At 39.2% G+C, this 23,753-nt stretch overlaps 2 protein-coding genes across 4 annotated transcripts in view; one reads left to right on the forward strand and one right to left on the reverse strand.

Annotated features, from left to right (window-relative positions):
* mmp23ba (matrix metallopeptidase 23ba) overlaps positions 1-1,757 on the forward strand; it is an 18,227-nt gene extending 16,470 nt beyond the window's left edge. The window contains exons 7-8 of the mRNA XM_037684530.1: positions 1,369-1,495; positions 1,573-1,757. Coding sequence (XP_037540458.1) covers positions 1,369-1,495; positions 1,573-1,747 — 302 coding nt within the window. The 3' untranslated portion in view covers positions 1,748-1,757. The remainder of the gene's footprint in view (positions 1-1,368; positions 1,496-1,572) is intronic.
* Positions 1,758-3,996: 2,239 nt separating this feature from the next.
* Positions 3,997-23,753, reverse strand: part of cdk11b (cyclin-dependent kinase 11B) — a 27,491-nt gene continuing 7,734 nt past the window's right edge. For 2 of the 3 annotated variants that reach the window (XM_037684991.1, XM_037684992.1), the window contains exons 10-21: positions 23,272-23,394; positions 23,130-23,198; positions 22,533-22,777; positions 22,333-22,423; positions 22,126-22,247; positions 21,937-22,042; positions 21,693-21,814; positions 19,924-20,031; positions 19,462-19,578; positions 17,397-17,545; positions 9,915-10,104; positions 3,997-4,478 (exon numbers count right to left, since the gene is read on the reverse strand). In XM_037684991.1, the coding sequence (XP_037540919.1) occupies positions 4,386-4,478; positions 9,915-10,104; positions 17,397-17,545; positions 19,462-19,578; positions 19,924-20,031; positions 21,693-21,814; positions 21,937-22,042; positions 22,126-22,247; positions 22,333-22,423; positions 22,533-22,777; positions 23,130-23,198; positions 23,272-23,394 (1,535 nt within the window). In that variant the 3' untranslated portion in view covers positions 3,997-4,385. The remainder of the gene's footprint in view (positions 4,479-9,914; positions 10,105-17,396; positions 17,546-19,461; positions 19,579-19,923; positions 20,032-21,692; positions 21,815-21,936; positions 22,043-22,125; positions 22,248-22,332; positions 22,424-22,532; positions 22,778-23,129; positions 23,199-23,271; positions 23,395-23,753) is intronic. The other variant, XM_037684993.1, reaches the window with a different exon arrangement.

The raw sequence follows: 23,753 nt of genomic DNA on the forward strand, positions 1-23,753 counted from the left end.
TCTGATTCCCACAGATTCATTTCCCCAATTAGTCTCTTTCCCCCTGCATCTACTAACCTTTATCTTTTAGTTGCAAGCCTGTTGGACTCCGTTCCAGTGGACCTTAACATCAGTTCTACTTCTACTGGCAGCCCGCCACTTCAACACTACCCAATCACGAACTACCAATCAGAAGATCGGAACCGGCCCAGAACCGGACCTACTCCAGGGTTTTACTTTATTTTACAATAAACCTTTTAACCCTCTCAGTGGTTGTTGTTGTTGTTTGCGATCCGGCCTCTGGTTCATGACAATTTCAGATTATTTCTGCTAACTACATTTTTGCACTTCTTCTAACTTCTTTTTGCGCTATTCAGCTTATGCCACGTTCAGATTATTTCTGCAAGTTTCAGCTTTTTCTGCTATTATAGCTACTATTTAGCTTTTTATGCTAATTTTAGCATTTTCAGCTAATTCCACATTTTTTGCACTCATTGTAACTTCTCTCAGCCTAATTCCACAAAAATGTACTCTCTCCACTTCGTTCTGGCAATTTACCCTTCTTTCTGCTTTTTAAGCTACTTTTCAGCTAGGTTTTTTTTTTTTTTTGGTGTGTGCTAATTTAAGCTTTTGTCAGATAATTTCCACTTTTTTGTACTAATTTTTGATATTTCAGCCTAATTGGGCAAATGTGTTCTTATGCTAATTTAAGCTTGTTATACCTTTTCAGCTACTTTTTATCATTTTTAGCTCATGTCAGCTGTTTTCAGATAAATTCAAGATGTTCATGTTACTTTCTGCTACTTTCAATCTTCTTTCTGTTAATTTCAGCTTGTTATGCTCCTTTCAGCTTATTTCTGCTAGTTTCAGCTTTTTTGGCCATTTCAGCTACCATTTAGCTGTTTTATGCTAAATTTAGCTTTTTCAGCTAATTCCACATTTGTTTTAGCTCATTTCAGCTCCTTCCATTTCCTTCTGGTAATTCAAGCTTCTTTCTGTCTTTTTTCAGCTATCTTTTTGGTTCAGCTGTTTTTAGCCAATTTCCAAATTTGTGTGCCAATTTCTGCTTATTTAAACCTAATTCAGCAAATATGTTCTTTCTGCTTTCTTCTTCTAACAGGTGTGTTCTTCCATTTCAGTTACAATTCAGGTCATTTCAGCTGTTTTTCAGCAAGTTCTTCAGCAACGAGCATTCACTCTGTATTTTCGCAGGAAATGCAGTTTCTCTAGTTTAGGTTGGTTTGCAACAGGTCAGTAAGAGGACTGGGTGTCAAGAGCATTTTAGAGAGGCTGAATCTCTTAGAAGTAAAGACGGGCAGAGGTTCACCAGTGTGCAAAAAGTCCGTCCAGTCTGGCACACCTTCTAAAAAGCATTTTCTTTCAATCCAGAATTCCCATTCCCAACGGTGGCGCCAACTTTAATTCCATTAAGGACCAAACACAAGCTGGTTATCGAAGGGAAGAAGCTGACTTTTAGCTGTGGGAAGAAAATCGCATCAAAGAGAGGCAAAGTGCAGTAAGTCGAAGTTTCATGACTTTAGGTGGCTCCGGTGACACGACAGCATGGCTTCTTAAGTTTGACTCTTGTTTCAGGTGGTATAAAGACGGGGAGCTGCTGGAGAACTTTCACCCAAACTACATCTCCTTGAAGGATGACCGGATCACCATAGTGGCAAACGCCATCAACGAAGGCACGTACACGTGCATCATGAAGAGAAGGGACAAAGTTCTTACAAAGTACTCGTGGAGAGTGCGTGTGCGCTTCTGAAGGCCTCTGCAGAACACAGGACACCTGGGCACATATTTAAGTTTTTTTACTTCTTTCTTGTATCATTCATATAAAATACTTACTCTTGTGACTGACATGTTAAGTTAAATTTCTGTGTATAAATAATAAACATTTAATAATTTCAGTATTAGTGTGGAAACTGGTCGTCTGTGGAAAGCTGTTTTTGCCAGATGTTGCGATGTGCAACATCTGTCATTTGGCAGCTTACGCCAGTGGTTTCCAAAGTTGGGGTCGGGACCCTACAGGTGTCATGCAACAAGAGGGGGGTCCTGAGATTTCAAAATAAAATAAAATTTAAAGATGAGAGAACAGCATTTTTTTCCCATAATAGTCTTAATATACATTAAAAAACACAATTTATTTGTTGTTTAGGCTGTTGCAGCTGTCATTGTTTTTTTTTTTGTTTGTTTAGCAGCACTTCAACCATCCATAGCTGGGCTAAGTTTCTGCTGCTGTTATTTTTGTGGGTCAGAACCTGAAGTTTGGGAACCAGTGGTCTAAGATGTCGTTTCAGCCGTCTGGGACAAAAACATTTAGATTTATTCAACCTGGACCTGTTTGAAGGACTTGAATCCAAACGAATGAGACCCAGCACCAACTTCCAGTTTGGAAAAGTTCTTTGGTGTTGAATGCTTTTGGGTTTTCAGACATGGTTGGATCCATTTTATCCTGGTCACTTTATCATTAGTGGGGAATCAGGTGGATCTACAAAAATTAATATTCAGTTTTAGACTGGGAATTCCTTGAATGAACACTTATCGCCTGCATGACAAAGTTTTAGTCATTTATGCTGATAAAAGGACAGTTACAGCAATTTTGATCAAATCCTGTAAATTTTATGCACAATTTCATTAATTACTGTATTAATATTATGATTTTGTGTGATTTGTTAAGCACTTAATACATGTGCTGTGAATAAGTTTTTAATCACACCAACTTCTAGCTTGTAGTGTCCATCTTGAATTGGCTCAACTTCAAAAGTTAATCAGTTGTGGATATATCAAGTGATTGAGTTGTATTAAACTGTCCACTGGTTCACTTGATATTTTGCTAACACTACAAGCAAACGCAGCAGGTGAACTAAAACATAAATCACAAAAATGGTCTGCATAAACATTTGAAATTTACCCAAGATTTTTCAGTCAGGTCATCTGGACAGTTTCTTCTTTTGTGCTGAAACGTTTCGCCTTCGATCCAGAAGGCTTCATCAGTCAAGGACACACACATTATTGTGCATGGACTTTGTTGTTTTCAACCAGTTTGACACGACTGTCAACAAGGAAGAGGGCCGGCAATGGAGGAGGGGCGTACCAAAGACACCATCTTAGCACCAACATAACTGGTTTGTTCCACTTTGGAGTAAGCTGTTGGGGGAAGAATCAGTTTTGTTGTGCGTTTCCTTGACTGATGAAGCCTTCTGGATCGAAGGCGAAACCTTTCAGCACAAAAAAGAAACTGTCCAGATGACCTGACTGAAAAATGTTGGATTGTACACCTGGATTATTGAGCATGGACTTTGTTATTTGAAAGTTACCTCTTGGTGAGAAGTTTTTGACTTATTAACGTATCGACAGTCACTGAAGAAAAGTAAGCAATATTTACAGTATGGCAGTTAAGAGATATCTGGGCCTGAGACCGCACATGGAACGTCTCAGACGTCTAGCTTACTTTACTGGTCTCACATGGAGGCCAGCAGTCTGCCTCCAGAGACTGAGCAGTCAGTTCCACTCACAGCTCTCGTTCCAAACTCATTCAACACATCAGGTGTAATAATCTGCAGCAGGGGCCCTGGTGGAGGCAGGCGACAGATAAAACTGATTAATGAATATTTCCATTTGGTGCTGCCTGCAGAAGCAGAAGGGCAGAAAGGATTTCTCTGTGCCTGATCCAGTGAAAGTAGCACGGTGTCTTGCAGGGACCCAAGCTGGGTTTGTTTATTTTTCTTTGGCACACAATCGAGAGATTTTATTGGTTTAATTCTGGCGCTTCTCTTTTTGGAAGAGGTGCTGAGACAAAGAATGCGGTGCGAGAAATGACATCACCTTTGGACGACGAGTGCGGACTGGGGTTAAAGGATGCACGTCTTTGAGGCTAAACTTGAGTTTTGGCAGCGCGCAGTTGTGTTTGCACAGCTTTGACAGAGTTTATAAACAGGAAAAAGTGCAGACAAAACAACGTTTCAAACTTTATTTCTTACAAAAACATCGCCAACCTGTCAGCTGACGTCGACGTTTCCCGGTAAATTTCCAACATAATGCCGAATGGAACATACAGCAAACGCTGCATTTATTATACAGTAGCACATGTAGCCAGGAAATACCAATCTAAGAAAGTCAAACAAAGCTAAACTTAAGAGGGTTATGGTTGCCTCTTTCTGAGGAGCAAAAACCATCTTGTGTAACGGTTAATTTGCTGATGAATAACAGAGACGTTGAAATTCCACATATTTAAAAGTCATGAGTCTTTTTGTTAAGACAGTCCCGTGTGTCTGATAAACAGCTGATCAATCAGATACTGATCTGGCCTTGAACTGCAAAATGTCTGGCTTCAAACAAGTCCCAGAAATCTTTGCGTCCTTCCTCTCTGGTACGCAGCAAAGTATCCTGCAGCTTCAGGTTCAGAACTTGAGGCTGAATCCAGGTCCGACTGCAGACGCTCCCTGGTTACTGGTTGTCAGGTGGAAGCCGGTGTCTTTCAGGTCATCGTCGCCCTAAAAGTCAAGGAAACAAACACAAGCAGGTGATTTAAGAACAAAACAAAGTTTATTACTTTTCAGATTTGTTATATTTGTCTTTTAGACTTTATGAATATTACACAGTTTACTACAGGAAGCTCCTTAACCTGTTCGATTAATGAGACATTTTCTGCGTCATCGAAAATTCATGCTCAATAAACCAGGTAAAAAAATCCAACAAAGTTAAGACAGGTCCTCTAGACGGTTTCTTTCTTTTTGTTGAAACGTTTCGTCCTTCATCCAAAGGACTTCATCAGTCCGAGGAGCCACAACAAACTCAGTCCTATAAGTAGCTGACTCATATAGTGGGCCAACATTATGTGAGTAGGGCGAGTACCGTACTTTCCGCTTTAAAAGTCGCTCCACCGTATAAGTCGCTTCAGTTCAAAAATGTCTAATAAAGTGAAAAAAAAAAAATCATAAATATGCCACTTATAAGTCGCATCTATTATACGTCACCGCTGACCGCCTGGAAACGCAGGCCGGTGTTGTGCCAAGAATCGATTGGCTGCTAAATGGCGGCCATGGGAGCGTGCATGGGAGGACTTTAACAAGAATTTAACAAGATTAACACTTAAAAACAATTATTTATTTGCTCGAAATTATAGAAAAGGTGTGTCTCAGTTGAACTTTTCCTTAATAAATGCACTTTAATGGTTAAAGAAAGCTTCATTTCAAAAATCGATTTGCGGTTGCTGGAGCACGAAGAGGGAGGACTCGCTGTGCATTTCTTCGAAATTTAACAAGATAACCACCTAAAAACAATTATTTATTTGCTCATCATTATAGTAAAGATATGTCTCAGTTTGACTTTTCCTTAATTAATGCACTTTAATGGTCAAATCATCTGCATTTCGCCTGGACAGCGCGGCAAAATTAAGCTCCAGGAGTTCCGGAGCGAGACGAAGGTGGCTTTATATGGCAAGCAAAGTGGCTCACTAATAGCTCCTTTTACCTATTAATGAGAAACTTGGATTGCCATATTACTTGAGGGCCCTCTAGTGGCTGAAAATGGTAGTGTTCAATATTTTCCATGCTAGAATGAATGAAATCGTCAGATCTCAGTCAAAAATCGGGTTACAAATATGGGGGGAAATATGTATATTAGTCGCTTTGGATTATAAATCGCAGGACTTGCTAATTTATGCTAAAAGATGAAACTTATAGTCTGAAAAATACGGTAAATCTGGTTGGCCCACTATGTGAGTAAGCCACTAATGGGACTGAGTTTGTTGTGGCTCCTCGGACTGAGGAAGTCCTTTGGATGAAGGACAAAACGTTTCAACAAAATAAAAAAATGAAAAAGAACCCGTCCAGAGGACCTGAGTTTGTTGGATTTTCTGCGTCACTGTACATCCAGATGCAGATAAATCAAAAACACCTAATTGATATAACTGGTCAAATAACTCCAGTTTTGTTTCATCAATCTCAACTTTCTCCCAGAAACTTTGGAGTTTGTTTGCCTTTTGGTGAATTACAGTCTGGTTCGTGTTTTTAATGGAGCCCTCCTGGGTCGCCTTCTGTGAAATATGATTCCAAATGCAACGAAAGGTTCAATCAAAAAGTGACGTGCCTTGACTTTAGATCTATGTTTAAATGGTTACCATGGCTCTTTTACTACCATATTTACAATCTGCCTGATCAGCATGGGGATGCATTTCCTCTTGCGTCCACCTCCTCAGAGGTTGGCCCCATGAATCGTATATTTTGTGATAACATTGGCAGCTGTGATCAGAGGAACAAGAGGCTGCCTGTAGATGGTCCTGTAGAATTTACCTTTAACTTGGATATGTATAACTTCTTTCTGAGCTCCCACACGGCTCTCGACTTTACATTCTCTGCTTCATGTTCAGTGTGGAGCGCAGACCACCAACAAACTACTCAATGGCTGTTTGTTCCCTTTAGATAAGCTGAGTGGCTGATGAAAAGCCTGAAAGCACTGTGATACTCATCAAAGTCAAACACTTACTATATATTTTGCTTTATAAGTCACTTTTTTTGTTGTTGCATAATTTGCATGCCCTGCGACTTATAGGTCAAATCGACGTATTTATGGATTTTCCCCATATTTATAAACCAATTGTTGGCTGAGATATGACCATTTTCATTCATTCTGACTGAAAAAAATTGAACACTACCATTTTCAGCCGTTAGATGGCACTCGAGTAGTATGATATGGCATGCCGTTGTATCATGTAATGGGTAAAAGTGGCTATTAATAACAATTTTTAAAAAATTCAAGACAAAAACAACTGGACTTTATTTATTAAACTTGACTTTATACTTTATTAGTTGTGTCTTGAACTTTTTGAATTTACCATATCCTGGATGACTGAGAATCTTCACCAGCAATTATTGATACAAGCGGCTTGCCATAGCCTGCTCCCTTCATTCAGCTCGCTGTTGGAGCAACCGTCATCAGCTTCGATTTGCTGCACCACTCCAGCGAAATCAGAGTCAGAGTCAGAGTTTCTTTATTGTCATTCGCACCTCATGTGGTACATGTGATGGAGCGAAATTATGTACACAAGGTCCCAGTTACATCCAACAATAAAATGTATAAGAAAAACAATGATGACATCTAAGATATGAACTAAGAAAAACATCAACTAAATATACACTAAGCACTCATAACATAAAACATTGAACATCACCACAAACATGAACATGAGTCTGTGAGCAGATGTGCACGCATGAACACATCAACATTGAAACAGATCAGCAGCAACATGAAACAGATCAGCAGCAACATGAAACACATCAGCAGCAACATGATATGGTTTTTCACAGTGATTATTCTAGTTAGAGATTCATGAGTCTAACAGCCTCAGGGTAGAAGCTGTTCCTCAGTCTAGTGGTTCTACACTTAATGCTCCTTAACCTCCTTCCTGAGGGGAGTGGGGCAAAAAGTGTGTGTGCTGGGTGAGTGGGGTCCTTCATGATGCAGGTGGCCCTCTTCCTGCATCTGGAGGTGTAGATGTCTGTGATGGTGGGGAGGCTGATTCCGACAGATTTCTGTGCAGCCTTCACCACTCTCTGCAAAGCTTTTCTTTCTGCAGCTGTGCAGCCTCCATGCCACACATTGATGCTCGAGCACAGGATGCTCTCCACTGCACACCTGTAGAAGGAGGTGAGGACTGAGCTTCCCAGACCAGCTCGCCTCAGCCGTCTGAGGAAGTAGAGTCTCTGATGAGCTTTCTTGATCAGGCTGGTGGTGTTGTTGCTCCAGCTGAGGTTGTCATTCATGTGTACACCCAAGTACTTGTAGCTGGAGACCACTTCCACCACAGATCCTCTTATGTTCAGGGGGGTGTAGGTGTTTTTGTTCCTTCTGAAGTCCACAATCATCTCCTTTGTCTTCTTCACATTGATGTGAAGGTTATTCTCTCTGCACCAGCTCTCCAGGTGTTCCACCTCCTGCCTGTAGCTGGACTCATCATTGTTTGTGATGCATCCCACCACCGCTGTATCATCTGCAAACTTTACAATGTGACAGCCTGGATGGGTAGCTGCACAATCATATGTGAGCAGAGTAAACAGGAGGGGGCTCAACACACATCCCTGAGGAGAGCCAGTGCTGAGGGTTATGGTGGAGGAGGAGAAGTTGTGGATCCTCACTAACTGTGGTCTGTTTGTTAAAAAGTCTAGTACCCAGTTGCAGATGGAGGGGCTTAGTCCTAGTGTGGATAGTTTGTCCATCAGGGTTTGGGGGATCATGGTGTTGAAGGCGGATGTGAAGTCCACAAAGAGCATACGGACGTAAGAGTTTTTCTGCTCCAGGTGGTTGAGTGCAGTGTGGACCACAGAGGAGATTGCATCCTCTGTTGATCGGTTCTCACGGTATGCATACTAATGAGGGTCCTCGTTGATGTTGATGGTTGTTTTGATGTGAGTCATGACCAGTTTTTCGAAGCATTTAGCGACTATCGGGGTGAGGGCCACTGGCCGATAGTCATTCAGACCAGTCACTGTCGAGCTTTTTGGGACTGGGATGATGGTGGCAGTCTTCAGGCAGGTGGGAACTGTCTCCAGGGTAAGTGAGGTGTTAAAGATGTCTGCCAGCACCTCACAGAGCTGATCAGCACATTCCTTCAACACTTTTCCGGGGATGTTGTCTGGGCCAGTTGCTTTGTGCGGATTAATCCTCCTGAAGGTACTCCTTACTTCTGCTGAGGTCACGCTGAGATGCTCTTCATCCGGTGGTGAGGTGAGTCTGGTGCTGGGTGGTATGTTCGGGTCTTCAAAGCGTGCATAGAACTTGTTGAGGGCATCAGGCAGAGATGGGTCTTTGGGACATTGTTCACTCCTTCCTTTATAATCTGTTATGCACTTAATGCCCCTCCACATGCTCCGAGGGTCTTGTGAGATGAATTGACCCTCGATCCTCTTTGCATATGTGGCCTTGGCCCTCTTAATACCAGCAACCAGCTCTTTTCTTGTCCTACTCAGCTCCTTTGAGTTTCCAGCTAAATACAGCTGATTCGACCATTGAAGTGCATTTATTAAGTAAAAGTTCAACCGAGACACACCTTTGCTATAATTTAGAGCATACGGTAGTTTGAAACATGGCTATAATACAAGGGTTACCAGTATGGCTGAACAATGTAACAGAAAAAGAAAATGTTATGCAAAATTATTGTTTAATGTTGCAATAAACCCACATTTTTCTCTTCACATTTTATCTTCTGTCATCAGTTTAATTTAAAAAGCTTTAGCATAAAGGCCAGCAAGAGTCCATTGAATTGACTAAATATATCATCAGCCTGCAAAACATAAACAGATGTGACTTATGATTTATTGGAGCCCAAACAATCTTTAGCAAAATTAATACTGTGCTCAGTAATATTGCAATGCAATAAATCTTTAATATATTGTTCAGACCTAATTAATAGTCTATTTAAGGATACAAACCAATCTATCCATAATAGTTTTGCAATCATTGTAAAATAAAATAATCATTTACATTTTTGTTTACCCTATCACACACTAAAGTCATTTTTAAGTAGTTTTACTGAGATGTCATGGCACCAGCAAATTTATGACTGCAACATTGCACAAATAAAATATTACCACTCATTTTAATGAGTATTTATGAGGTTTTATTAGGTTACATAACCTCTTCAGCACTGACAAGAATACAGATCCAAAAACCAATCGTTCTTGTGTCGTGGTCTAATGTGTGTGTAAAGTGGAAAATATTGAAACTGCTGAACAACAAATATCAATAATAGACTTATGGGTGAGTAGAACTGCTGCTGAAAACATTAGGAGCTTTAAAAGGCTCCTCTTGGAAAACACAAGAAGGAAATACTCGGACACAAAGCAGAAGCCTGTAGGTCTGTAATCTATTTAACACAAACAGAACGCCTGGTAGTTGTGCGTAATGGAGAAAAAGGAGCTTAATGTCCCTACCAGGTTTCTGTATCCCAGACCTCCCTCGGGTGGACGAGGACTGGTGCCTCTCTTCACCCTCTGTTGCTCGCTCTTGGCGGGCCAGGTGGGGAACATGGAGGGGTCGATGGGGAGGGGTGTTTCTCTGAAGTACTCGTGCTTCAGAGCATCATCAGCCGAGATCCTCTTACTGGGGCAGTAGGTGAGGAATCTGAAAAACAAAGGATATTTTATTGATTAATCAAAAAAAAAAGCATCTGTTGTGTGAAAAAAATGCAATCAATAATGAGATAATTATATATCGTTTTGAATTCTTTGGTAAAAAGGCAACCTTGTGGCAGACTCCTGCATGGCTGCCGCCACCTCAGACTCTTTCAGTGCTTCAAACAGGTCTGCATTTAGCTCACCGAGAGAGGTTTCCCCGTTTGGAAAATCAATTAGGGCTTTGTAGACAGAATTGACTATGAAGGAGTCATGTTGCTCTGCCAAAGCCAGAAAAACTGTGACAAGAAATGGTCAAATGATGATGAAAGAGTGAGATCGGCATAGCTTCCTCTGAGCCACCGAGCAGCAGATATACCACTGAAAGAATCTGAGCACAAGATAAAGCATTGGACACAAGGGGCTAAAAGTTTAACCAGCTTTCTGATACGATGGGATTAACACAACATTAAGACCTGCTATAGTGCTAAATTTGTCTTTCAGCTAAAATATTCTTATGTCACTTAGTGTGGACAAAAAAAAATCTTTATCTGTTTGCATTAAGAAGAAATACCTGACAAAGATTACACTGTACAGATAACCATCTTGTTTTACATCTGCACACTCTTCTAGCAAGTGTGGTCTGAATCCTTGTTTGGACCCTCAGGGACTCAGCTGGTTGTTATTTAACAAAGAGTCATTTATTTTAATGCCTTGGATGCAAGCTACTGCAAATAAATTACTTAATAGTACAAACAAAATGGTATTAAGGGATTTTAGTCTAAGAATTTAAATCAGAGAATCTCAACTCCAACATGTGGAAGTATAAACACTACGAATGTCTTGATGTGATTTGAAGTATTGAATCGGTGTAGAGTCTTCTTCATTCAACCTTTATTTACACAGGTAAATCCCATTGAGCCTCGAGGACTCACTTACAAGAGAGACCTGATTAGTGATTAGATGAGTCTGGGGTCAGAGAACTGAAAGTAAACTCCTGGTCTGTTATTTTGCCTCAGTTATGTTGCAATATGGGTTTTCTAAAGAGTGGTGACAGGAATGTGCCAACATATTTGCTGTGTTCAAGTATTTTAACTTGTAACGACTGCAATTTGAGCCTGTCAAGAGTAAGTAATGACAAAACTTCATTCAGTGCTACCAATTCAACCACACAATAATCAGTACTGAATAAGTCAAGCTTTATCAAAGCGTGATGCTTAAGATGATTTCCAATTCAAAACAGAAGAGCTTTGTTTATTTGCTGCTAACAAGCTTTTTGGGGATCTCATAAAGCTGAGCATGTAAATCAGGAGATGCTAAACACAAGAGGAACAGATTAGCAGTGTGTCCACAACATAATGCAATAAGAGAAACGAAAAAAAATTTAAAAATTGATGAATGAAAAGGACGATTTTAAGAATGAGCTACACTGTATTAGGGCTGGGCGAAGTTTCGAATATACTCGATGTAGGGCTGGACGATATCTCAATTTTTTTAAAATATTGAGATAATTTCATAAGCGATATAAAATGAGACTATATCGATATATCTCATACTCTACGTAAAGTTATAATTAAACTTGAAAATCCACCAGTTTTTCTCGCAGTCTGTGCCTTCACGCGGCCCCTCCTCCACCGCTTGCGTGACAACTGCACGCTGCAGCTTCCACTGTGAACAAGCTAGATGCATACGCAGATATCAATCATTACAATAGATCTTTGTTGACCCACTGTAAACTCCTGATAGGTGTGAAAATGACGGTAGCTGCTAAAAAGGAGAGGTTTAGTGTTTTCCAGGACATTAACTGGTTACAGCAGCAAGATATGAAGTTGTCAGACCACTAGTCTTCCCATTAAAGAACACAGAGACAGATATCCAGTTTAGGGCGATTTATTTGCTGTGTTTCTTCTGGTATTTACACACAACCGTAAAGCAGTAAAGCACAAACAAGCTCGAACAACAAGGCTCCGTCCGTGTCAGGAGAGAAAAAAAACTCCAACTGAGCACGGCACTTTACACAGAGCGGTGCGTTCACTAGCGTCGGAAGAGCCACGGTGCATTCAAGAGCATAGGAGCTATTAAATTCAGAAAGAAAAAAGCTGTAACCAAACTGAACCTAGCTCAGTCAACAAGCCAACTACACAACGATGTGGGCTTTCTAAGAGCTTTGTTAATAAAAGTTAATAACAATAAATAATAATAATAACGAGCTGAATGAATATACTTGATTAAAATCAAACTTTTTAAAAGAGCAAGACAGCCTTTCATTATGTTTGTTCTGTATGTTTTCTATTTAAATTTTAAGTGCACAAGCTGCGTTTAATTTTTTTGGTTCTGCAGGAAAAAAAACATTATTTCTGAGACATTTATTTTGTACAGTATACACACAGTTTGTTAATAAATGTGCCTGTGTGACAGTTGGGACTAAGCTTTGACGCTGAAATATATTTTTGCTATTACTTTATGGAAAGAAAAAATATTGATACACATATATCGTATATATCCTGATGCATGCTCAATAATCCAGGTAGAAAAATCCAAAAAAGTTCAATCTGGTCCTCTGGACATTCAAAAAAACAAAAAAAAACACAAAGCAAAACAACAAAAAAATGTAGAAACGTTTCGTCTCTCATCCAAGAGACTTCCTCAGTCTGAGGTGCTGTATTCAGCTCAGTCTCTTAAATAGCACCTTCTCAGAGTGGATCAACCAGTTTTGCTGCTGACAACCAAAACCAGCTGATCACATGCTCAAGAAGGACCATCAGCCTAACAATGGGTCATTATCACACTGATGGCTGTTTACTGTTCACAGAGGGCTGAGTGATACTAGCAATCACAGCATTGTAAGAGGGGGACAGTTGAACCCGGAGGCCTCCACCCCTGTTTAACGATGGACGATTTCTTTTCACAAAGATGGCCTCCTTTACTCCTCTCTCAAACCATCATTCCTCTCTGTCCAGGATGTGAACATCTTCATCCCTGACAGAGTGACCGCTGGCCTGGAGATGAGTGTAGACCGCAGAGTCCTGGCCTGATGATGTTGATCTTCTGTGCTGGGCCATCCTTTTGGCCAGTGGCTGTTTTGTTTCCCCGATGTAAGACTGATCACAGCCCTCCTGACACTGAACAGCATACACAACATTGCTCTGTTTGTCCCCCGGCACAAATGCTGTGATTGCTAGTATCACTCAGCCCTCTGTAAATAGTAAACAGCCAACAGTGTGATAATGATCCATTGTTAGGCTGATGGTCCTTCTTGACCATGTGATCAGCTGGTTTTGGTTGTCAGCAGCAAAACTGGTTGATCCACTCTGAGAAGGTGCTATTTAAGAGACTGAGCTGAATACAGCACCTCAGACTGAGGAAGTCTCTTGGATGAGAGACGAAACGTTTCTACATTTTTTTGTTTTGCTTTGTTTTGTTTTTTTGAACGTGCAGAGGACCAGATTTAACTTTTTTAGATATATCGTGTATAGCCATTAATCTTAAAATATTTGAGATATTAATTTTGGTCCATATCGCCCAGCCCTAACTCAATTTACGATGGTTAAAATGGCTCTATCACAACCATAGTGTATTATGAGACTTGAAAATCAGTGTAGTTACTTTTCTCTCGTTTGAGCCGCCAACTTCACGCAGCCCCCCCTCCCTCACTGAATACAAACACAGCCCCTCACGTGCTGCTTCACACACGCTTACTGATGTCGTGAAGGCGGCGCAGCTGAAGAGGATTAATTATTTAATATATGTAAATAGTTTATTTTTTAGACATTTATTTCGTACAGTTAGTCAGAGTCAGAGTCAGAGTCAGAGTTTCTTTATTGTCATTCGCACCTCATGTGGTACATGTGGTGGAGCGAAATTATGTACACGGGGTCCCAGTTACATCCGACAATAAAATGTATAAGAAAAACAGTAATAACATCTAAGATATGAACTAAGAAAAACATAAACTAAATATACACTAAGCACTCATAACATAAAACATTGAACATCAGCACAAACATGAACATGAGTCTGTGAGCAGACTTCAATCGTCAAACACTTACAGCTGTTTGTTAATAAATGTGCCTGTGTGACAATTGGGACAAAGCTCTGACTCAAAAATATATATTTGTTATTACTTTATGGAAAGAAAGAAAAAAATCGATATATCGTATATCGTGATTTATCTTAAAAATATCAAGATATTAATTTTGGTCCATATCGCCCAGCCCTGAACTGTATATTTCACACTGGTGTGAATATATGAAAATCTGGTGTGTTTAATATACAGTTGTTTAATGAACATAGGGTGTAGTTTGCAGCTGTATAAAATGAAAGTATGAGATCGAGACTCAGCATTGAAAGATAAAACTAAAATCAGACTGAGGTAGAAAAAACAAGTGTATCAGGATCAAAAATCAGTTGTGTGTTGAGGCCTCTCCACAGGTTAGACAGAAAATACCTTCATCGTCAAACACTTTCTACTCAGGAATGTGTGATATTCCTGACAGCTCTGCGATGCCCTTCAGCCAAACTACACCTATAGACTTCTTGGACACTGCTGTGGTCCGAGCGATGCAAATAAAATGTCTCTCTAAGTAAACGTGCTGTAGTCTGAATGTGTCCCAGTATAAAATACTTTGGTTTTCTGACAGTTGTAGCGGCCCTGGATGCCAGACTTACAGTACTTACTCAGTAATATACTGGACTTGTTACTATTGGCTGCAGTGCAAGCTGTAAGATTTATTTCTTTGAACCTATAACTATGTAAATGAACAAGCTTTTTTCGTAGGAAAACTGCGGCTTTTAAAACGTTTTCCCAACGAGTGTAACATGAAGTGTGATGTGTGGTTGGAATAGAACTGCAGCTGAGGCATATTGATGAATTACCAATCCACTGCTGCTGTCATCTTTTAGATCAGCTTGCCAGGAATACACTGACTGCATAAAACACTCTGGTAACATCAACAGCAATTACCAGGATGATTTTTGTTTTGTTTGTTTGGTCGTTTGCGCTGCAGGAGCTGATCGTTTGCCAATACATGCCTGCTATTAATCCATTAGATTAACGTGCTTAAATAAAAAAGAATATATGACCAACCATTGTGACCAATTGCTCACAATGCCTACAAGTGCTGTGAAAAAATATTCACCTTCTTTATAGATTTCTTTTGATTTTGCTTTAGGTCACACACAATTCAGATTATTGAACAAACGTCAACATCAGAAGGATCTTCTTCTTCTTCAGGCTGGTCCTTCAGGGGTTGCCAAGAGTCATCCTCCTGCATCTCACTCTGTCCTCACTCCAACTACCTCCATGTCCTCTCTAACTGCATCCATATATCTCCTCTTTGTAAGTTTCCTGGCAGATGCATTTCTAACATCCTTCTACCAATACCACTGTCCCTCCTCTGTACATGTCCAAACCATCTCCTGAGTAAATACATAAACCCGTTTATAAATGACAATATCATTTTTTTGGTTAAAAAAAGTTATCCAAACCAACCTGCCACCCTTGGCGTCTACATCTGCAATCAGACATTTGATATAACTGTTTTTTTGTGGCTGTGGAGGAATTTTGCTGGTGAAATCAGGATCATTGTCCTGCTGCAGAACCTCAGTGTTCTTGAGTTAAAGGTCACAAACGATGGCCTGATGGTCTCCCATCACTTGTGGCAAGTCGTCCAGGTCCTGAAGTAGCCCCAGACCATCATACTACCACCTCCATGTTTGACTGCTGATGAATTGCAGAGTTAGGTGTAACCAGGTGTTACCAAGTATAATGGGACACACCTTCAAAAAAGCTCTGCTTTGAACTCATTAGTTCACAAACTATTTTCCCAGTCTTTGGGATAATCAAGGTGATTATTGGCTAATAGGCACTTTGAAAACTTTGTGTTTACTTTGTATTTATTAAAAAAGTGTTTTCTTTATGTGGTATTATTTTTGATGATCTGAAACATTTAAGTGAGATAAAACAGCAACAACAGAAGAAATCTGAAAGTGGGTGAATACTGTATTTTCCACCATACACGTTGCACCACCCTATGAGTCGCATCAGTCCAAATATGTCTAATAAAGTGGAAAAATCCATAAATACATCGCTTCGCCGTATACATCGCATCTATTATGCATCAACGCTGACGCGTCGCGTTTGTTACACGTCACCGCTGACAACCCGGAAACGTGGGCCGGTGTTGTGTCAAAAATTGATTGGCTGCCAAATGGCGGGCACGGGAGCGTGGACGGGAGGACTTTAATAAGAATTTAACAAGATTAACACTTAAAAACAATTATTTGTTAGCTCGAAATTATAATAAGGGTGTGTCTCAGTCTACCTTTTCCTAAATAAATGCACTTCGACGGTCAAATCAGCAGCATTTTCAAAAGCTGATACGTGGAAACATGAACATGCAGAGGGTGACTCGCTGTGCATTTCTTCGAAACTTAACAAGATAACCACCTAAAAACAATTATTTGTTTGCTCAACTTTATAGTAAAGGTGTGTCTCAGTTGAACTTTTACTTCATAAATGCACTTCAATGGTCAAATCAGCTGCATTTCGCCGGAGCAGCGCAGTGAAATGAAGCTGATTTGACAGTTGCTCCAGGCAGACTGACGGTGGCAGATTATGGCAAGCCGATTGTGTCATTAATAGCCACTTTTACCTATTACATGATACAATGGCATGCCAAACTGTTCGACTGCCATCTAGCGGTTGAAAATGGTAGTGTTCACTATTTTCAGTCAGAATGAATGAAACGGTCATATCTCAGCCAAAAATTGGTTTAAATATGGAAAAATCCATCAATCTGTCGCTTTGGCGTACAAGTCGCAGGGCACGTAAATTATGCAAAAAAACTGCAATTTATAGGGTGAAAAATACGGTACTTTTGTACAGCGCTGTAAGTGAATACATTTGTTTTCAGAAAAAAAAAGGTCATTTAAAAATTTTGTAACAAACCCCCCCCCCCCCAACCACTGTTTTTCATTTTGTATTTCACACTCGAGTCCCAAACAACTTCTCATGTCATAGCAGTATTTCCATGATGGAGTAATTTGTGCAAAGCTCTTTGCACGCAAACAAAACAGCTGAAAAAGATTATTCTGCCTGCAAGTCAAGTCAACTTTGTTTATAGAGCACATTTAAAACAGAACCTGTTAACGAAGTGCTTAACAACAACAACAATCAATGAGTAAATTAAAGAGAAAAAAAATATATATATATACACAATACACTAATAAGTGCAGAGCCGTGTTAGTATGTAATGTGGCTAATTTGTGTGTTTGTGCACCATGACAGCTTAAAAATCTTACTTGTTCATGAGATCAAATCCTTGGTCGGACAGCAGAGCTCCAAAGCGTTTCCGCAGGTTGTTGTAGGGATACTCTGTGAAGGTCATCTTCTTCACAGCAGGCAGTTCATTGTAGCCAGGCCAGATCTTCTCATTGGCTGATCCCAGATCCTAGATTTAACACACACACACACACCGAGTCAGATGGAAAACTTAGTGCAAGATGAGAAAGATATAAGATATTTTGTGCAATGTTTTCAGCAGTTACCGACAGGACAAAATGTCAACACACCAGAGTTAAATACATTGTTCGAAAATTACAACTTTACAATTTCTCATTAAGGATAAAAGAATAATAATAATAATGAATTTAATATGTAACGCACTTTTCATTAACAAAAATCTCAAAGTGCTAAAGAGTGCAACTAAAATCAATGATCAAATCAACTAAAATCAGTGATGAAATCAACAAAAATCAGTGATAAAATCAACTAAAATCAATGATAAAATCAACTAAAATCAACTAAAATCTGATAAAATCGACTAAAATCAGTGATAAAATCAACTAAAATATGTGATAAAATCAACTAAAACCAGTGATAAAATCGACTAAAATCTATGATAAAATAAACTAAAATCAGTGATAAAATCGACTAAAATCAATGATAAAATCAACTACAATCTGTGATAAAATCAACTAACACGGTGATAAAACCAACTAAAATCTGATAAAATCGACTAAAATCAGTGATAAAATCGACTAAAATCAGTGATAAAATCAACTAAAATCAGTGATGAAATCGACTAAAATCAGTTATGAAATCAACTAAAATCAATGATAAAAATCAACTAAAATCAGTGATGAAAACTACTAAAATCAGTGATGAAATCAACTAAAATCAATGATAAAATCAACTAAAATCAGTGATGAAATCAACTAAAATCTGTGATAAACAACTAAAATCTGTGATAAAATCAACTAAAACCAGTGATAAAATCGACTAAAATCTGATAAAATAAACTAAAATCAGTGATAAAATCGACTAAAATCAATGATAAAATCAACTACAATCTGTGATAAAATCAACTAACATGGTGATAAAACCAACTAAAATCTGATAAAATCGACTAAAATCAGTGATAAAATCAACTAAAATCAGTGATGAAATCGACTAAAATCAGTTATGAAATCAACTAAAATCAATGATGAAATCAACTAAAATCAGTGATGAAATCTACTAAAATCAATGATAAAAAATTAACTAAAATCAGTGATAAAATCAACTAAAATCAGTGATAAAATCAACTAAAATCAGTGATAAAAAATTAACTAAAATCAGTGATAAAATCGACTAAGATCAATGATAAAAATTAACTAAAATCAGTGATGAAATCAACTAAGATCTGTGATAAAATCAACTAAAACCAGTGATAAAATCAACTAAAATCTGTGATAAAATCAACTAAAATCAAAGATAAAATCAACTAAAATCAGGGTTACAATCATGTGGAGGCATTATAGGCTTGCTTAAAAAGAAAAGTCTTAAAGCCTTTTTTAAAGTCAACAATGATTGTGGAGCTCTCAGATATTCAGGGAGGGAGTTCCAGAGGTGGGGGGCAGCCACACAGAATGCCCGATCTCCCATGGTCCTTAATTTAGTTTGTGGAAGGTGGAGGAGATTACTGCTCTGTGATCGTAGGGACCGGGTGGATGAATATGGAGCAAGAAGGTCCTTCAGATAATCTGGTGAAGTTCCGTTTAAACACTGATGGGTGATGGGAGCAATTTTCTACTGAATTCTGTAGGTGACAGGAAGCCAATGGAGAATACGTGTAATATGTTCAAAAGAAGTATTCCATCTATTTTTAAATGATCACTAATAAGTCATCATGGACAATAATTGCAAGATTTTAGTTTTATAACTTCATCAGCAGTCCACCAGTGGCTCCAACCTGAGACGAACTGCAGAACTGCACAATGAATACTCTACCAGAAGCTATATAACATTTACAGACAGTAAACAGAAGATTTACCACCAGTGGTTAACACTTCAGGTCATTTATTAAGAGCAAATGACGACATTCACCTTGAAAATCTTGTTAATTTGGTCAATTTCAGATTTTCCAGGGAAAAGAGGTTTCTGGGTGAGGAGCTCGCCAAATATGCAGCCCACTGACCACATGTCCACAGCTGTAGAGTACTCCTGTGGAGAGAAGGAAAAACACAGCGGTAACCCGCAGCAGCATCAACAAGACAGTCTGTTTGGCACAGGTCTGCTCCAGCTTGTCTCATGTGTGAAAAAGGATGTTCTTTGATGGTTTGCTGGGCCTTTGCAGTCTGGTTGCATAAATCCTACACTTTACAACTCCAATAGCAGCTTGTGGTGTTTGGTATCTTACAGGCCAAATGCGTTACAGATGTTGTCGTATTAAAGAAAATATATCTCTGCATGTAACAGTCATTCATCTCCTTAACGTTTGCGGTTTCAGCCAGGTATCGGACCTGGGTCCTGTGGTTGGAGTAAGGCAGCACACACTTGGATTCTCACCTTGGCTCCCAGCAGCAGCTCTGGCGATCGGTACCACAGAGTCACCACGACAGGGGTGTAAGGCTTCAGAGGGGAGCCGTACTCTCGGGCCAAACCAAAGTCACCAATCTACAGTGCAGAAAAATGAACAAAACAATCGCTAAGACCACAAAATGTTATTCTGAATAAAAGTTTAACGTCTCAATTTTCAGATGGTAATATTGTGGTCCAGACTAAGACTAAGGATAAACCAAATGAAAACATCTTTCAAAATGAGAATGTTGAAATTATGGACTACTACCTCTCTCATTTTGACGTCAACACAGAACTGACAGTTCAAACAAGAGCAACAAAATTACCTCTTTATGCCAGTGATGATATTTTATGTATTTGTATCCATCTGTTACTGAATATTTTAACTCTTTCTTTGATATACTGGCCTAATGGCTTGTCTGTGAAGAAAAAAAAAACCTAAACAGTAAACGTGGGCTCCAAGATTATCCGAGTTCAGCAGAGGTACTTGGGCTGTCTTTGGTAGAAACAGGTGAATAAGAAAACAAAGACAATTATCGTCCTATAAAAATTAATTATTTGTCATGCCTTCAGGTCTGCCCTGGATGAGAACCAATCAGCACTCAAAGCCTTTTAATCTCCTCAGCTACTAGGCTGTTCAACATGGACTATACTATTATAGCATGGAGTGTTTAGTGAAAAATCATTCCATACTTGTAATTGTTTTTATTGCATGTTTTCTTTATATTTGCCAACAATAATGAAAGTACACGTGGACTATAGGAAGCTACAAAACAAAAACAAAAAATAAAAAACACAGAGCCTGGGTCTGCTGGAGGTTGCTTCCTATTATGAGGGAGTTTTTCCTTTCCACTGTTGCCTTTGTGCTCGCTCAGGACGGGAGACCGTGACGAAATGAAGACTCAATGCATCTGCTGGCTTCCTTCCTTAGACAGACAACTTTACTAATTTGGGTTATAAAGTAAAGTGCTATGTGTTGTCATCATTGTATGTTTCCATACAATGGTAAAACTGGTTCTCTGCATTTAACCCATCACACCTGGGACACACCCAGATGGAGTAATGGGCAGCTATGTAGGCGCCTGGGGAGAAATCGGGTGTTCAGAGACACCACATGTGGGAATGGCTGGGGATCGAGCCTGGGACTTTCAGGTCAAAGGTCGGCTGCCCTGCCTCTACCCCATGTTTTTAGGATCAGGATTGAGGTTTATAATTTTATAAAACCATACTTTTCTAATTGCTATTAGGTTGTTAATAAACTCACTCCTTTGATTTAGTGCTAGCTTGTGCCAAAAAAAAATGACCCCCAAAATGTGCGTCTGTTTCATAGCAAAATGCATGCTTGCTACAAATGTAGCGTTTTCTCCCCCAGTTCTCACCCGTTGGGTGTGAAACCTCTAGTGTGGCGAATCTACAGTGAATTATGTATATCTGAGAATAAAGCTTTAAATTAACCTGAAAAGTGATTGCCTTGATTCAGCTCTAACTGTTACAAACAAAAATGAAGGAAAAAAATAGGTAGAGGACATTTTTTGTTAAATGCTTGTTACCAATATTTGAATAATTCAATCAACAAGAGGTCTCAAGTCCCTGCAACTTTAATTTTGCAGGTTGACAGCTTAAAAGTTAGGGGGGATCTTTAGTTTATAAAACCTACTATTAGCTTTTAACATCAAAATATAACTCATGATTTAAAATAACTTTTATATTGCACTCAAACAAATAGATGCTGGAATGAAAACGGCAGCACTGCATACCTTGAGGATCCCCTTATGGCTCAGCAGTAAATTGGACGTCTTCAAATCACGATGAAGTATCCAGTTGTCATGCAGATGTCTGACACCTCGGAGGAGCTGAATCATAAGAGTCTTCACTTCCCCTGAAAGAAACAATAAAGCTGCACATTAACTTCTGGTAAACACTGAAGAATTATTCACTTTTAACCATGTAATAAAACTAGAACACAACATTTCAGAGAGATTTAAAAATAAGTCACAATACCTGGCAGGAAGGGCTGCTTCATGGTTTCCATCAGACTCTTGAGGTCATGTTCTACGTAATTCATCACAATGTAGATCTTGTCCATATTGCTTCCCACGACAATTTCCTGTTGACATTGTCAAAATATATGAGAGTGACACAACAAGCAACGCAAATGACAACAACACAACATGTTTCAAGTCCTCTCACCCTCACTGTGACGATGTTTGGATGTTGAGCTTTCAGAATTGTATTAATTTCTCTTAAAGAGGTGATGGGAAAGCCTTCCTTCTCTTTCTCCATTTTCAGCCTTTTCAGAGCAACAATCTCATCTGCGCAAAGAAGAATGTTTATGCGTAAGCACACTTGAAAACCTTGACAATAAATATATTTTAGTGTTTTTTTTTTGTTTCACACCAGTCTTCTTGTCCTTGGCTCTGTACACGACTCCGTAAGTTCCCTCCTCTATTCGGTTCAGACACTGAAATTCCTCAACACTACGACAACCCTGAACACAAAAAGATCATTTCATGCTCCTCGATGACAAAAAATAAAGAGTTTACATTTAGTTTAAGTTCTGATTGTAACATGTGCAGAGTATTGGAATTAACACTCACTTGTAAAGCCGGCAGATATTTGGGCAGCTCCTTCTTCAGCTCTACAGGTGAAACTGGGGGGGACTCTGGGACGTAGTTAACTTCAGGGGTGGGGGACCGTGAATGAGTTTGAGTGTGTGGGGTGGGCTCATCCTCTCCACCTTCTTCTTCGTCCTCATCCTCCTCGTCCTCCTCCTCTTCTTCCTCCTCGTCCTCCATGTCCTCTCCACTTTCCTCTGAGTCGTGGTCAAAGCGGGACTCTGGTACTGTGAGGAAAAGGCAGTATAAAGGAAATTTATTACATTTTTAAAATAACTTTCTACATCACATAAATGATCAACTTGTTTTTGTCTCCAAGCCCTTATTATGAAATCCAGACCTTTATTCTGAAAGACAGATAAAATGCATTTTGAACTGAACTATTAGTTTTTCTAGTTTCCATGCAAGAAAAAAAAATGAAGTGCCTAAAAAGAAGCTAAAGTAATAGTAAGTATGTTGTAATAATAAAACAATGTCTGTACAAATTTCTAACAGGAAAAAATATTCACTAAAATTCAATGTATGTTTTTCCACAAAAATAGATCCATCCAGCAGATCATAAAAATACAGTTCACTCACCTGCAGGTATGTGGTTTCCATTTTTCCTCTCCTCTTCTTCCTCTGACTGTTCCTCCTCACTTACGTCCTCTAAATGAGAAAAAGACTTTGTGTTAACCGATTTTATATGAAAATCAAAAACAAATAAAATAACAAGATTTACCTGCACTCTGCTCAGAATGTCCAGAACCTGAAACAGACTCTTCCTCTTCATCCTCCTCGCCCTCACTCTGGCTGCTGGACTCTTCTCCTTCTTCATCCTCCTCCTCTCCTTCAGTGCCTGACCCTGACCATAGACAAGACAGAGATTTGGAGTTTATTTAAAAAAAAAGGACCAATACACCTGCAAAAACTGAAATCAGAAAATTCAAGTGAAGAGGGTTCAGGGGATATGTGATAAAATGCTAATTCGCTTTTTAATAAATTATGCATTTTAATAAAGGATGTGTAAAAATGTTAACCATCTTGTCATAAACATTGTGCCTGAATGATTTGTACTGAAGTGTGTAATTTTAACAAATATAGATCCATTTTTGAGGTACAATAAATGCATAGAAAAAAAACGCCTTCTCAATAACTTTTTGAGTAGGATGCTACTGCTCAGAGTAGGATGCTAACGGCTCAGAGTAGGAGGCTAACGGCTCA

This window comes from Nematolebias whitei, chromosome 11 (genome assembly GCF_014905685.2).
Source record: "Nematolebias whitei isolate Nwh7 chromosome 11, NemWhi1, whole genome shotgun sequence".
Taxonomy (NCBI): Eukaryota; Metazoa; Chordata; class Actinopteri; order Cyprinodontiformes; family Rivulidae; genus Nematolebias; species Nematolebias whitei.